The sequence below is a fragment of the Ictalurus punctatus genome, chromosome 18 (genome assembly GCF_001660625.3).
Source record: "Ictalurus punctatus breed USDA103 chromosome 18, Coco_2.0, whole genome shotgun sequence".
Classification (NCBI taxonomy): Eukaryota; Metazoa; Chordata; class Actinopteri; order Siluriformes; family Ictaluridae; genus Ictalurus; species Ictalurus punctatus.
The window spans coordinates 11,783,899-11,800,710 of record NC_030433.2 but is presented as its reverse complement, the minus strand read 5'-3'; the positions used below and the strand labels follow the sequence as shown (position 1 = coordinate 11,800,710).

At 41.2% G+C, this 16,812-nt stretch overlaps 1 protein-coding gene across 2 annotated transcripts in view; it reads left to right on the top strand.

Annotated features, from left to right (window-relative positions):
- Positions 1-16,664, top strand: part of tenm2b (teneurin transmembrane protein 2b) — a 345,071-nt gene extending 328,407 nt beyond the window's left edge. For both annotated transcript variants that reach the window (XM_017493324.3, XM_017493325.3), the window contains 13 exons: positions 417-684; positions 2,066-2,209; positions 4,581-4,833; positions 4,943-4,963; positions 5,471-5,703; positions 6,757-6,911; positions 8,663-9,537; positions 10,683-10,858; positions 11,503-11,738; positions 12,153-12,449; positions 12,643-14,263; positions 14,471-14,601; positions 14,721-16,664. In XM_017493324.3, the coding sequence (XP_017348813.2) occupies positions 417-684; positions 2,066-2,209; positions 4,581-4,833; positions 4,943-4,963; positions 5,471-5,703; positions 6,757-6,911; positions 8,663-9,537; positions 10,683-10,858; positions 11,503-11,738; positions 12,153-12,449; positions 12,643-14,263; positions 14,471-14,601; positions 14,721-15,458 (5,148 nt within the window). In that variant the 3' untranslated portion in view covers positions 15,459-16,664. The remainder of the gene's footprint in view (positions 1-416; positions 685-2,065; positions 2,210-4,580; positions 4,834-4,942; positions 4,964-5,470; positions 5,704-6,756; positions 6,912-8,662; positions 9,538-10,682; positions 10,859-11,502; positions 11,739-12,152; positions 12,450-12,642; positions 14,264-14,470; positions 14,602-14,720) is intronic.
- Positions 16,665-16,812: the final 148 nt, after the last annotated feature.

The window sequence follows — 16,812 nt, the reverse complement described above, 5'->3', positions numbered from 1 at the left end:
CTGAATTTCAAATGAAAACTGAAAATAAAATAATGAGTGGAGCCTGGGGCTTTAAAACTGTTTGCCTGAAGGGCATTAATATGCAGTAGCTTGGTAAAACTAAGAAAACAATGACTCATAGCAGTGTAAAAGAGCAGCAGTTCCCTGGAGCGTCTCTATAATCACCTGTAACCTTCTCTGCCTTTGTGTAGTATTGTGTTCATGGAAATTATTTTTGCTGCTTTGAACACCTGCACAATATGCGGATGATACATGTTTCATATACATATAGATATATATTTAAGGTATTTTATGAATAAGGGCTAAATTAATGTAGGATGTGCTTTGTGTTTATAAAAAAAAAAAAAAAAAAAGGAACCATCAATCACAAATTATTAACGCTTCTTTATTTAACTAATCTCTCCTTCTCTCCTCAGGTTCTTCATGAACAAGTGGAGATCCCAGGCACCAGTCTGAACCTGTGCTATCTGAGCTCGAGGACATCGGGATATCATGCCCTGCTTAAAGTAACCATGACCACAGCCCAGGTGCCTGTAAGCTTGGCCAAGGTGCATCTGATGGTGGCCATGGAGGGTCATCTGTTTCAGAAGTGGTTCCACGCCTCACCCAACTTGGCCTACACATACATCTGGGACAAGACAGATGCCTACAAGCAGAGAGTGTACGGCCTGGCGGAGGCAGTGGGTGAGTGCTCTTAGGGTGCAGTCACACTCTTCCAGATCTGAGAGCGTTTGCACTGAGAGCTTGGTACATTTTTTTTCTAGAATGGGTGTGGTCCAGATAAATGATCTCTGATCCAACAGAAAAAAAACATCTGTAGTTTGTCTGACAGCAGTCTGCTCTTGAGTTTAGTCTAATAGTATGATTGGTTTAGTTTGTCATGTAACTATGTCCTATTTCAAGTTTCACAAAGGTAGAGAAACGCATGTTGTGGTCTGTAGTGAAGAGGAAATGCCTTCTTGATATATGGGGTGAAGAAGGTATTCAAACACAAGGGATTACATTTCAAATACTTTTTTATGTAACGAACATATAAGGAAAAGTTTTGACTAAAAAGCTTCACTTTGCTTTAGATCAGCGTCAAGGGTTACAGGGTTCTTGTGCGAGTCTGAAAAGTCTGGAAAAGAAGATACTTTAAAGGCAGTGATTTCCAGAATTAATCCAGAAATGTTCTCATTCACTGGAAATCTGTGGAAATTCTAAAGTTTTAGGGAAAGTATGGATATTCTGTTGTTAAATGAAACATTAAGACAATAGGGTTTTATGTATGTTGTTTTTGAGCACGCCCTTTTTTTTGGAACCAAGGCAGCATCTTTAATGCTTATCACCTATAATGGTTTTCCTTTTTATTATACTATTAAAATTAAACATTAGCAAGTCATTTTAACCCAATAAGACTGAAAAAATTACAAAGTAGTTTGGGAAATATCTTGAATAGAGCTCGATTTTCTTCACAAGTAAATTGCAAAAACCCTGAGTTAAATAACAGTTATTAATAATAATAGCCTCACAGAAAATGCATGCTCCCGAGTTCCCCTGGGATAGGCTGCCCGTGACCCTGTGTAGGATAAGTAGTACAGAAAATGGATGGATGGATGGGAAAAAATGCATGCATAGCAGAACAAACATGAAAATAGCACAAATTGGAATCCGCATATAAGTGAATAAACCTGTGGAACAGTCCATACAGTGAACACTTGTGTAGAAGTGTGCACTGATGTAGATTGCCAGCCAGTTTGCACTACAGTTGCCGGGTCTATAAAATAGTGACTCAGTGCTATTCCCTCAACCACACATCATTTAATATGGAGACTCCCTTTCACTCAGCTAATAAGGCCTACTGGACCTATGTTGTTCTCTTCAAATTAGTTGAAGCAGTAAGCTGTCTAGTCCCTGGTCAGCAATGAAATTAAATTAAGCTCATAAAGTGTGTGCCTATGTGTGAACTTATTTCTTTCTGTATGTCTCCTCTGCTCTCTCCCGCTCTCTCCCGCTCTCTCCCGCTCTCTCTCTCTCTCTCTCTCTCTCTCTCTCTCTCTCTGTCTCGCGCTCTCATTCACTCTAGTGTCTGTTGGATACGAGTATGAGACGTGCCCCACTCAGATCCTATGGGAGAAGAGAACAGCAGTACTGCAAGGCTATGAGCTCACCCCGTCGAACCTGGGGGGCTGGTCATTGGACAAACACCACACACTCAATATCCGCCATGGTGAGCCAAAACACTCGCACATGCATGTATGCCTATAAAAGCTCCCCGAGCAAAAGATTCATCACATCCACCAGTAGTATAATGACACTAGGTTGTGCAGATGCACAAATGGAGATTAGTTCCATTTTATGCTTCAGGTTTAAGCAGAACACACCATTTACAATCCCGTGTTTCAGGATGGCAGCTGTACATCTGTAGGAAAAGGCCAAATCTGTGTGTGACTCTGGGACAGATTTGTCTGGCCTGCAAAATCACCCGTCCTGGTCTCACAGGAAACTTGTGGGATTATTTGGAACGGCAGGTGAAACACAACAATTGGCAGCACAAACTTTAGCCATATTGCACATCCAGTCAGTGGAAGAGTGGGATAAATTTGACAGGATCTCAAGACACTAGGTGGAATTGTTCACTGATGGTATTGGTGTTGTTATTAAGGTGAGTGAAGGCATAACAAAGTATTAGGGAAGAAACGACATGTGCAAATAATTTTTTTTTTGCTGTTTTTCCCCTTCACTTTCTCCCTGATTTGGTCACCTGCCAATTCCCACCCAGCAGCTAGCTCTCCCTATGATACAACACCTACCAACTGGTGAAGGCTTTCCAGTGCTTCCTCCAAGACATTTCAAGCCAGCCATGTTTTTGAACTGCTGCTCATGCTGCGTCACAGGGCAGCATAACTCCATGAGGAAGACGCTACCAGCCCTCTTCCTCATATATGAGCTCACAGTTGCCCGTGATTGGCTGGAGTTGCTGTGATTGACAGGAGAGAGAGAGAATATTCCATCCCTTCCATCCAGAGAGCACAGCCAGTTTTGCTTCCTTGGGTCCTGGCCACAGATAGCTCTAGCATCTTTAACGTTGCTAATCTTTATTTCCTGACGATAGGACATATCATGCTCTCTTACATAAACCTTTGCACAAGTCTGCTTGGCATTTAATCTTGGAGAAACGACACCGCACTGAGTAACCAACTGTACGTACTGATGAGTCTATTGGCACAGCCGCTGAAGGTATTGCTCACAGTATGGTCAAAATGCATTTCTAAATAGCACTTGCAGTGCATCAGGATAAAAGGACATGCATGTATCACTGTGCTGCTTGTTTTCTTTCACACATTCAGTCCTCTGAGTGGTATATCTTTATAATGAGTAATTAAAATTGCATAATCTAAGCCTCTCATTCAGAGCCATATCTCAAAAAGACCAGAAGAACAGTGTGTGACGTACATGATATTTACACTGGCAATCTGAGACCACAAACTCACACACTGAGAACTGTTACATAGTAATACTGAATACTAAAAGGATCAAAATTAAAGCTAAATGATTCTCAACACAGTAATGATCTGAGAGACAATCTCTTTTTATATCCGCTGCTAAACATAAAATGGTGGTTATAAAATGCAAATATGTTGATCTAACAGGCACGGTGAACACTGCAGATCTGCAGATTAGTGAGCACAAGGTTTTATTACACAACTGGTGTCTAAAGATGTACTGCAAACCCTTTCTCTCACTGCGCTGTTGAATTCTCAATTCTATTAAGAAAGTGTTGATTAATTTTCGATAACAGCAGTTCTGACAGTAGTTACAGCCATGTGGTTTATATTAATGTTCTTTTTCTAATAGTAGCAATTATACAGGCACTTGTGTTGCAGACTCTGCAAACATAATTTAAAAAATGTGTGTAATTATTGATATGGAGAAGTTTCCTGTGAGGAGATGGTTATTTAGAATTTATGGAAGGAGACTCCAGTGTCAGAGGTAAAGTTGTAAGTTTTATGTTTTCTAACATGGGAAAGTTTTAGAGACGGAGGGCTTTGTGGTTTCTTGGTAACATGACAAGCTGCGTTTTGGTTTATCTTATTGACAAGAAAGGGAATGAAAAAGGCTGGTGAGGGGTGTATAGCTGCTATAACGTAGTAACTGCTATAATGTAAGTGACTATATGAACGTTCCATGCCATTAAATGCAACTACAAATTAATAAAACGTGACATTCTTTAAATAGCAAAAAACAAAAATCTAATCCTTGGTAAAATGAAACACTTTGTGGCATGCTTTTATTGGAAAACTTTGGGGTGGTAAACACACTGTCATGGCACACCACAGTGTTTAATTCCTTACTTACTCACCAAATAAGTTATTTTCTGATCATTATTTGTGCATTTTTTTATTATTATGAAAAGGATGTTAGTGAAGAAGGCTAATTTTAACATGATTATAAATAGGAGTTAATGAAATGCATCTTTCAGTAATGCTCCTGCTAATGTCAGAATTTCCACTTGGCATTTGTATGTAAAAAAAAATAGAAGCTTGTATTATTGTAAATGCTAATGAGTGCATGCCATTCTCTTCATTTGTGTCTCTCAGGTATCCTTCATAAGGGCTCTGGGGAGAATGTGTTCATATCTGAGCAGCAGCCTCCAGTCATCAGCAGCATCATGGGAAATGGGCGTCGGCGCAGCATCTCCTGCCCCAGCTGCAGCGGCCTGGCCGAGGGCAACAAGCTGCTGGCGCCCGTGGCCCTCGCATGCGATGGAGAGGGCAACCTGTATGTGGGCGACCTCAACTTCGTCAGGAGGGTGTACCCTTCCCTCAACACCACGGCCATTCTGGAGCTGAGGTAAGACACGTGTTGTGGTGCTTTTAAAAAAATATATTTTCTGTCTGATTTCTGAGTTTTAATATGTCCCTTTCTTTCTCCTCTTTGTGTTTATGACTTGACATTGAAGAAATAAAGATCTGAGACACAGGTAAGTGACATATGACCTCACAAACCATTCAGTTTAGTTTTAAAATATGTGGCAGTCTGTGAATTTAAGAACTCTCGGTCTGGTGGCCTGAGATGCAGAGATTATAATTAAAACACTGCCCCTTTTTCTGGGCCAGAAAAAGAGTAAACAAAAGCTCGAAATAAAGAAACTAACCAGATGCATTGAAAAGCAATATTCCAAATGAGAATATTTAGGCTATTTATTATGGAATTATTTGTTCAAACTATTTTTAATAATCATGAATTGTACCTTTAATACTGAAAAGTTTCCAGTAGCAGGGATTTCCACATCCTTTTTCTCTATTAATCTGCTCTTTCTTTCCATTTTGCATTCCTATCAAAGTGATGTCTTTTTTATAGCTTATTTTAGAACTCTCATTACTCTGCTCAGATGAGCTTTTAACATTTTATCATGCTCACCAAGGTGACTGTGCTCTTAGCCCAAGACTATTAAGACAAATTCCTTCTGTTTCCCACATTTCCATAGCAACAGCCCGAGCCATAAGTACTACCTGGCAGTGGATCCAGTCTCAGGAGCTCTGTTCCTGTCAGACACCAATTCCAGACAGATCTACCGTGTGCGCTCGCTGAGTGGTGTCCGCCCACTCATGGATAACGCTCAGGTAGTGGCAGGCACAGGCGAGCAGTGTGTGCCCTTTGACGAGGCACGATGTGGAGATGGGGGCAAAGCCGTGGAGGCCACGCTGATGAGCCCCAGAGGTGAGCTCCACTCTCTGTTCTACTCACTAACACTGAAAAGGTATAGATATCACGGTGTTTAATCAGGGATTGAATTGTGGGCACTCCATCAAGTGATTCGCTCAGGAGAAATAAGTAGTGTTACTTTTTGAGAGGGGACTTTTTTGACAAGCAACTCTCTCTGTTTATCTAGATTGAATTCTCCATGGTAAAGCTATTTTGATCTCGCATTATGATTCTATGGAACATATACCAGTAGATTGACATTTGTTAGGAGGCCTGCAAAAACACACCAGATTGTGGCTGAATTCTGGAAGAAAAAAAAATTATTTTCAAAAAATTGGGTTTTAACCAAAATTTTATTTTTCTGCCTATAACATAATTTCATAACTTCTGCTGTAAAATATTCTCTTTCTTACATTTAAGAAAATGTAAATATATTTTACTTTTGGAGGCTTTAAAATGATAGAATTTTATTTTTTTAAATGCTAAATTTAATATCGAAACAGTTTTAGTTGCAGTAAATGTGTTTTATTTTGATACATTTGCATTTGTATTCAGTATACACAAAGATGAAATAAGTAATGGTGTGTACCGTTACAGACAGACCAGCATTTCTTTCTATAATGTTAGCTAATTATTCTTTTTTAGTAGTACCTTCGAGAGGTACCTGGCATTGGTAGACACAAATATCTATTTCGTTCCTTTTGTCTGTGTCTTTAGACAAATATTTCATTTGATTTTGTGTTTTAGTTGTGCCGTTTTTATTCAGTGCACAGATTTTGCTCTGCAAGGAGAATCTGAGATGCTTCAAATCAGTCTTGCTAGTCTTTGGAGGACAGCTCATCAGCATGTTTAGACATTATGAGACAAGCTGAGAATGCTAATCTGTATTTCAACAGAGCTGTCAGTTCAGGTGTTTAACTTATGAAGACTGTCAGCAATGTTTGGCTGAACCTTCCTTTGCAGTAAATAGAACATGAATTTGTTTGCAAGCCTGTTAGTGATGAACGTTGTGAAAAGGCATATCAGCAAATATTTTATTATTATCTGTGATTATTATCTCACCTGCAGGCATTGCTGTGGATAAGAACGGGCTCATGTATTTTGTGGACGCCACCATGATCCGTAAGGTGGATCAGAATGGCGTCATTTCCACTCTGATAAAAACCAATGATTTGACAGCAGTCAGGCCTCTCAGCTGTGACACCAGCATGGACGTCAGCCAGGTCAGTGTATACTCCTCTCTGCTTTTCTACTCTATCTCTTTATTTATGAGCAATTTACCACTACAATTTCCAAAATAGGAACTGTCCCAAACTGGAAATAAACAAACCTGAGGATTCTGTTTAGAATTTCCCACAAACATGACAGATGACTGCTGATTCAGTTCAGTTCAATTTTATTTGTATAGCACTTTTAACAATGGACATTGTCACAAAGCAGCTTTACAGAAACATATAAATTCACAATATAGATTTTAAATGTATGAATTTATCCTTATAAATATATCCTTACAGCTGATGACAGTTAAAGTGATGGCAACATCAGTACGGTTTAATATGGAGGAAGGGCTTCGGAAGATAAAATCGGCATCATGAGAATATTAAAATGACATATTATGGTACTGATTCAATCAGTGCGCTAGAAGCATATGAAAACAAAACAACTTTTGTTCTTTGTGCACATTTATCCTCAGCAAAAAAAGAGACTGTTTTTTAAAGATAATTTTGTAAAATCCAAATAAGCTTTACAGATCTTTATTGGAAAGGGTTTAATCAAAGTTTTTCATGCTTGTTCAATGAACCATAAACAATCACTGCACATGCACCTGTGGAACAGTCCTTAAGACGCTAACAGTTTATAGGTGGTAGGTAATTAAGGTCAGAGTTAAAATAACTTGGACACTAAAGAGACCTTTCTACTGACTCTGAAAAACACCAGAAGAAAGATGTCTAGGATTCCTGCTCACCTGCGTGAACATGCCATAGGCCTGCTGCAGGGAGGCATGAGGACTGCAGATGTGGCCAGAGCAATAAACTGCAATGTCTCTAATGTAAGACGCCTAAGACAGTGCTACAGGGAGACAGGAAGGACAGCTGATCATCCTTGCAGTGGAAAATTACATGTAACCATGTGTCCCCCCAGACGTGATGGAGAAATTGCAAATGCCTTGGTGGAAGAGTGGAGTAATATCTCACAGCAAGAACTGACAAATCTGGTGCAGTCCAAGAGGATGAGATGCACTGTAGTATTTAAAGCAGCTGGAGGCCACCAGATACTGACTGTTACGTTTGATATTGACCCCCCTTTGTTCGGGGACTCATTATTCCATTTCTGTTCCTCAAATGTCTGAGAAACTTGTTCAGTTTATGTCTCAGTTGTTGAATGTTTTTCTGTTAATACAAATATTTACAAATATGTTACAAATAAGTTAAGAAATTTTCTGGAAATAAACGCAGTTTTTTTGTTGTTTATTTGCTGGTACAGAAATGAAATATCACAACAGAACTGAGGATTGGTTTTATTACTATTCTGTGATTTTATTATTTGGCAATTATATTTGGTATGCAGAGCCAATTAGCAATGCTTCTAGCACTACCTCTGAATACCATTTGTGCCAAAAGACTTAAAAGTGGAACATTTGGTACTGAACCGGTACCCTCTGGTAGTTTATGGTGTGGAAAATGCCCTTTATCTCTCTCTCTCTCTCTCTCTCTCTCTCAACCTTGCTGTCTCTCAAATCTTTGCCCCCTCACTGTCTCCATGATCATCTTTTGCGTCTCTGTCTGACTAGTCCCATCTCCATCTTTCCCATTTGACACACAAAAGTACATTACTCATGGCCCAGATGCTTGCATTGCTTGTTTGTTGTTGCATTGCTCTTGCAAAGAAAAGAACCTGGCCATCACTCTGTATCTAGCTCTAGAACTGACCCTTCAGACTGATAGATCTCCTGTCTGTGTGTGTGTGTGTACAGGTGCGTCTGGAGTGGCCCACAGACCTGGCCATCAACCCCATGGACAACTCACTGTATGTTCTAGAGAACAATGTTGTCCTGCGAATCACTGAGAACCAGCAGGTAAGTATTGTGGCTGGACGGCCCATGCACTGCCAGGTTCCCGGTATCGACTACTCCCTGAGCAGGCTGGCCATCCACTCGGCACTGGAGAGTGCCACAGCCATTACTGTCTCCCATTCGGGCGTGCTCTACATCGCAGAGAGTGATGAGAAGAAAATCAACCGCGTGCGGCAGGTCAGTGCTGACGGTGAGATCTCACTGTTGGCTGGTGCTACATCCGAGTGTGACTGTAAGAACGACGTCAACTGCAACTGCTATTCTGGGGATGACAGCTATGCAGCTGACGCCAGCCTCAACACACCCGCCTCGCTGGCAGTCTCACCCGATGGCACACTCTACATTGCTGACCTTAACAACATTCGTGTGCGATTGGTGCGCGTCAACCAGCCAGTCCTGAACACCGCAGGTCAGTACGAGTTGGGTTCAGCATTGGAGCAGGAGCTGTACATGTTCAGTGAGGACGGTCTGCACAGGCAAACGCTCAGTCTCGTCACAGGCCTTGCGCTATATAACTTCAGCTACGGCATGGATGGAGAACTTGCATCGATCACTGATAGCTCCAACAACACTCTGAAGATCAGGAGAGAGGCAGGTGGAGTGGTACGGCTGGTACTCTTGCCTGAGAACCAGGTGGTGACGTTGAGTATGGATGCAAGCGGAAACCTGCGCTCTGTTTCTGCCCTCAACCAGGAGGTAGCACTGTTCACTTACACCACCAACACCGAGCTGGTCGCCTCGAAAGCCGATGAGACTGGGTGGACCAACTTCTACGAGTGAGTAACAATTTGCAATTGGTTTTAAATTACTTACAAAACAAATACAATCGAATATTAATATGGTTGTAATTACATACTGCCATTGACAGAACATTCATAAGCTGTAGTGTTAAACCTTGTGTTTACATCATATAAACCACTTTATAACCCAATATTATCATTTAAACTTAGATGTTTATTTATTTGTGTTTATTTACTAACACACAGTAATGTTTTTGTTTTGCTGATATTTAGCTAAATATCTAAATCGAACATTTCTTTAACTCATCGACACAGGAATATTTTTTGTCTTTTACCATAAAGTCCAGTCCAGCACAGTCTCCTCCAACCTGTTGGAAATTAACTACTTACATGTAATCTCTTTTATACATATACTTTGGCTATTACAATTTTTTTGTGTGGAATGTGGAAGCAATAATTGACATGCATTTATATGAAACCCTTTTCCTACATCAAGGATAAGGTTGATTGCAACAACAACAACAAAAATTAAATACATGCATTAATTGCCTTGTCCTAGTTGTCTAAGAGTAAAACATGAGATCTTACACATTCGTAAATGTTATGAAAATTCTAATAGTATTCGAACAGTGACAGTCTTAATAATGAAGGATAATGAAGGACATTAATTATTATCTCAAACACTAATTTGCTAATGACCCAAATTGTATTGTGTTTTAATAAATGTTATATATTCCACGTCTTTAATAGTAATAATAATAATAATAATTATTATTATTATTATTATTATTATTATTATTATTTTATTATTATGGCAGCAGAAGTAGCAGAATGAGGTCTTTCATTTGTAATGAGCTTTCATTCGTGCAGTGTAAATCGCTCCTTCTAAACGGTTTTAGTGCCATCTAGAGTCAGGAGTACAATACTGCTCCCTTAGAGGTCCCAAGTAATTTTATTGAAAATATATTTAGCATTCAAAGAACAAGATCTGCTAATAAAAGGTTACATTTACAATAATATGAAAGTGATAAGTGATAGTATTTCTGTATAATAATATTAATAATAATATCTCTGATCCATTTGAAAGTGAAAGACATTGAAATATTGTAACCTATGTATTTATACAGTATGCTCTGTTGGTTAGCTTTTCAGCTGATTTTTTTTTTTTTTTCTGTTTGCAGCTATGACAGCGAGGGTCGTTTAACAAATGTGTCCTACCCCACTGGTATGGTGACCAGTCTGCACCGTGAGATGGAACAGTCGATCAACATCGATATGGAGAGCTCAAACAGGGATGACGATGTCACTATTATCACCAACCTGTCCTCAGTGGAGGCATCTTATACTGTGCTTCAAGGTAAGAAGTGCATAGAGTAGTATATGATTTCACAGCACACAAGCATTTATACAAATTTTATGTTGTAGCACATTAATAAAGCAACAGGTAGTGAGGTAACTCCTCTTCATAAACTACAATAAAACCACTTATGTGTATGTGTCCGGCAGGGAAAACACTTATTTTCTTAAAGCTAAGATTATAGCTCAGCTCTATCTCAAACAATGGATCGCTTACAGTAATATCCCCACTAGTTATGCTATCCTTCCTATTAAAGCCAACATCTGCCTCTGTTGTTTACTCAAGATAAATGAGTTTGAAGGCTTTTCTGAGCTGTCTTTGGATACCGAGTGCTTGCTAACTATGTTCTGCAGTGTACTTAAAAGTTTCTGATGACTTTTCAATGCGTAAATGATTGTATTTTGAGTGTGCATGTCTGTAGAGAGTGCCGGCTGATGCGATTACAGTGTGTAAATGGAACCAAAGGCATTTGTGCTGCTTTTAGCCCAAACCAAAGCTCTTGCACACATAACCTGGCCAGAATGATATATTTCCAAGTGGATGTGTAGAATCAGATCAATCTAAAGCTTTATACCAAATAAAACGCAGCTTGGTTTCTTATTCCTCATTGAATTCTATAATATCTCCCTGTTGCAATCTCACAGATCAAGTTCGGAATAGCTATCAGATGTACTATAACGGCACCCTGAGGGTCTCCTATGCTAACGGCATGGGACTCAGCTTCCACACTGAACCTCATATCCTGGCAGGCTCAGTCACGCCAACCATCGGGAGGCGCAACATATCTCTACCAACAGACAGTGGCCTCAACTCTATTGAGTGGAGAATGAGGAAAGAGCTGACCAAAGGCAAAATCACTGTGTTTGGAAGAAAGCTGCGTGTAAGCATTGGTTTTTAGACAATATAGAACAAAGTTTGCTGTATGCCTTTATTGTGAATATAATGTATACTGTAATACTATATGTTTGTGAATATTGATGAACTATTTAGGGATGTACAGAGTTTTGCTACGGGGCCTTATACTGGCATTAAAGCCATTGTCATATTTTCTAATGCCATCAATCCACTGACATATTTTATGTTAAGAACATGTCTCAGGTTGACTGACAGTACATATATCTTGCAGTTAGACAAAGAACACAACTTGCACATCATCTGTATCATATTAGCATTGGGTATCAGACGAAAATCAGAGCTCTGATATCAGTGTTATAGCAAAAATGTAAAATGTAGAATCAATACAATTTTAATAATAATCAAACTAAATTGGTGCAATTCTTTAAAAATTCCCCAGGCTCATGGCAGGAATCTGCTGTCCATTGATTATGACCGCAACACGAGAACTGAAAAGGTGTACGATGATCACCGTAAGTTCACACTGCGCATCATTTACGACGCTCAGGGTCGGCCTGCCACCTGGCTCCCCAGCAGCAGTCTGGCACTGGTCAATGTGTCCTACTCACCCACGGGCCGTTTGGTGGGCTTGCAGAGGGGCAGCATGAGCGAGAAGAGTGAGTTTGACACTTTTGGCCGCATCCTATCCCGCACCTTTGTGGATGGGAAGGTGTGGAGCTTCAGCTATCTTGATAAGGTGATTTACACTTGGACTAAATTGGTCTGGTTATAGACACTGTATTTGTATACCATGGGAGTAGAAACCTACTAAAGAGTAACAGAAAGTAAATCATTCTTTACATGAAATGCAGTGATATGGTCTGACTTAATAATTTAGTGGCCTCTTACATCAAATATTAATTAAAGTTCCTCTGTTTCTCTGTGCACAGTCCATGGTGCTACTGCTGCAGCAGAGTCAGAAGCAGTACGTGTTTGACTTCGATAGCTCTGGTCGGCTTACAGCAGTCACCATGCCCAGCATGGCCAGACACACCATGTCCACCCATGTCTCTGTGGGCTACATCCGCAACACCTATACCCCACCTGAAAGCAACGCCACCATTATCCATGACTTCAGTGAAGACGGCCACCCCCGGGCCACTTTCTACCTGGGAACAGGTCGTCGTGTGCTCTATAAGTATGGAAAGCTGGCCAAGCTCTCCGAAATACTATATGACTCGACTGCAGTTACCTTTGGCTTTGACGAAACAGCTGGGGTCCTTAAGATGGTGAATTTGCAAAGTGGTGGCTTCTCCTGTACCATCCGCTACCGCAAGCTCGGCCCCCTGGTGGACAAGCAGATGTACCGCTTCTCAGAAGAAGGGATGGTCAATGCCCGCTTCGATTACACCTACCACGACAACAGCTTCCGGGTGGCAAGCATAAAGCCAGTGATTGGAGAGACCCCTCTTCCTGTGGATCTTTACCGTTATGATGAGATCTCAGGCAAGGTGGAGCACTTTGGCAAATTTGGCATCATCTACTACGATATTAACCAAATCATCACCACAGCTGTAATGACACTCAGCAAACACTTTGATGCTCATGGGCGCATAAAAGAGGTGCAGTACGAGATCTTCCGTTCTCTTATGTACTGGATGACTGTGCAGTATGACAGCATGGGTCGTGTGATTAAGCGTGAGCTTAAAATTGGGCCCTACGCCAACACTACGCAGTACCGTTACGAGTACGACGGTGATGGCCAACTTGTTGGCGTCAAGGTCAATGATTGGTCCATGTGGCGCTATAGCTATGACCTGAATGGCAACTTGCACTTGCTGAACCCTGGAAACAGTGCCCGGCTTCTACCGCTGCGCTACGACCTGCGTGACCGCATCACACGCCTTGGGGACATGCAATACAAGCTGGATGAAGACGGTTTCCTCAGCCAGAGGGGCTCGGACTTCTTTGAGTACAACTCCAAAGGCCTGCTAGAGAGGGCTTACAGCCACACAGCGGATGGTTGGAGTGTTCAGTATCGCTATGATGGCCTAGGGCGCCGCGTGTCCCGTCGCACATCTAGTGGTGACCATCAGCAGTACTTCTATGCTGACCTGAATCACCCAAGCCGGGTGAGCCACATCTATAACCATTCCAGGGCTGAGATCAATTCCTTCTACTATGACCTCCAGGGCCACCTGTTCGCCATGGAGGTGAATGGCGGAGACGAGTACTACATTGCTTCAGACAACACAGGGACTCCCCTGGCTGTCTTTAGCAGCAATGGGCAAATGGTGAAGCAGGTGCAGTACACAGCATACGGGGAGATATACCATGACTCCAACCCAGACTTCCAGCTTGTGCTTGGCTTCCATGGAGGACTTTATGACCCTCTCACCAAGCTAGTGCACTTTACCCAAAGAGACTACGATGTACTAGCAGGCCGCTGGACCTCACCTGACCACACACTCTGGGCAAGGATAAGCAAAGAGCCAGCACCATTCAACCTGTACATGTTCAAGAACAATAATCCTCTCAGCGACATGATTGATGTTAAAAACTATGTAACAGGTAAGAGTATCAGACAGAGTCATTGTTGTGATATTGACATTATGATCAATTACATCAAATTATGAGAGATTTGCATGTATTATCAGTATTTTCAAAACATTTAACATTTCCTTGTCGCTGTCAAAATTAGCACAGTATTCTGTATATAGCGCAGTATGCCGCCAAACAGCTAACATTATTTGTTCTCTACCTGTGCTCTCTCTCTAGATGTGAAAAGCTGGCTGGTCATGTTTGGTTTCCAGCTCAGCAACATCATACCTGGGTTTCCTAGGCATCCATTATATTTTGTTGACCCTCCGTATGAATTGCTTGCCAGCCAGGACTGTGACAATGCCCAGGTATGTTTACTTTACCAGTCCTGTATAAATGCCACGCGCTTCAGTTGATCTTGCAGAAATGATTTGAACATTGAGCTGAGTCTATTTTCTCTGTAACATATGCCCTTTGACGTTCGCAGCTGTTCACAGGAGTACAGCATTCAGTGGAGCGACACAACAAGGCCTTCATGGCCCTGGAGGGACGGCAGCTCAACAAACAGTGGCGTATTAAACGAGACAAGCCTGGCTACTGGTTCGGCACCAGCACACCTGTTGTGGGAAAAGGCATGATGCTGGCTATCAGGGAGGGTCACGTTTTGGCATCTGTGACAAGTGCAGCCAGTGAGGGCAGCCGCAAGATTGCACAGGTGCTCACTGGCGCCATCTACCTTGAAGGCATTCACTATACAATAGACAGGCGTGACTGGCACTTCTTTGTGAAGCTTGGGCTACCTGATGGTGACCTCTTGGCCCTAGGGATCAGTGGTGGGCACAGGACACTGGAGAGCGACCTCAACGTGACAGTAAGCGGCCGATCGCGTCGCGGGGTCACTGTGGAGATTCACACGCCAGCGTTAGTGTTTAGCGTGCGTTATGGGCTTGGCGCCGAGCTACTGGAAAAGGAGCGAGCTCGTGTGCTGGAGCAAGCTCAGCAGAGGGCGGTGGCTCGAGCCTGGGCCATGGAGCAGCAGCAGGTACAGGAGGGCAGAGATGTGAGCCGAGCATGGAGCGAGAGCGAGAAGCAGCAGCTCCTAGCAGTGGGGAAAGTCCCAGGCTACGAGGGCTATTACGTACTCCCCATCGAGCAGTATCCTGAACTGGCAGACAGCAGGGCTAACATCCAGTTTCTCAAACAGAATGAGATGGGAAAGAGGTAACAGAGCCAGGCTGCTGCAGCCATCATTTCCTCATCTCCCACAGACAGAGGAAGCAAATCCAGAAGAGCTGCCAGCAGTTTCCACAGACTTCATCCACTTTGAAGAAGCTACAGCATGCAGCCAAAATACCTGGATTGGATAAAAACTTGTACCTACACAAACTTTTTTGTAAGAAAATGTATGACTTTTTAAGAGATGTCAGAGGTTTTTAGACCATTTTAGGCTTTGTGATGGCAAGCCTGACATCCATATCAAGGCACCTTACAAAAACAGGAAGCAGATAACAAACATGCTGAAAGTTGGTCACCGTCTCAGGCCTCAAAATATGATTGTCATTTTAAGCCATCACTTGCCAGTATATGTATTAAATCTGTGGATGATAAACCCGACAGGATTCATTTGAAAGATTTCTGCTAAATGATCTTTGATGTGTTTCGTTTCAGTCTCTTGTCCCCCAAAACTTTCCCACAGGATTTGACTTGTACTAGAAGAGGGTTGTGGTGAAGGGCACTTTGTTGGAGTACACATCAAGCGTGGTTCTTGAGATCTCTGTCCTTTTACATTTGCACTATAAGACAATCACAAAGAGATTTTCGCTACTGAGCATGAATCTCCATAAAGATTGATCTTTTTATTTACCCTTTGTATAATATGTAAAACTCCATTACGATTTTTCGTTTATTTTAATTTGCAGCCAAGCAAAGATGTTATAGAAAGGTAATATATTGTGTCTTTTGTTTATACTTTAAATTATGTCTTTGAAACTGTGAAATACATATTAATCTTATACTATATGTAAAGCTGTCAGTAAGTAGGAGGACTGGATTAAAACCCAGTGTGTACATTTATTTAAGGAAGTGACTTTATGTTTGGCAAAATTTCATGTCAAGGAAAATCCATGATAAACAGTTCCTGTGATGTTGTAGGTTTTTTTTTCATTCTCTAATTGAGTTCTGTTATTCTTGCTGTACCAGAATCTCTTCTCTTTGCCTGTGAAACACCACAGTGGATGTCAAGATGTACAGCTAATGTAAAAACATACTCGGACACTATGGAATATAGAGTCTTTGGGAATTTGAAAATAAACCATTCCATTTTTACACTTTAATTGTGCTTTTTCCTCACATCAGAGCCAAATTAATGTATTTTGTAAGTTTGTGTTCTAAATTACATCCAATTAAAGAACCAGTTATGCACAGTTGAGAATGTGTATGTGCAGCATTAGGTGTGTGATTATATGTAATGTATTAGCTGTGTGTGTGTTATAATGTAAATGCACACATTTATTGTAAAAAATGTTTTATATGTGTCTAAGTCTACAAATGCTATAAAAAATGGAAAAGGTAAATGAATC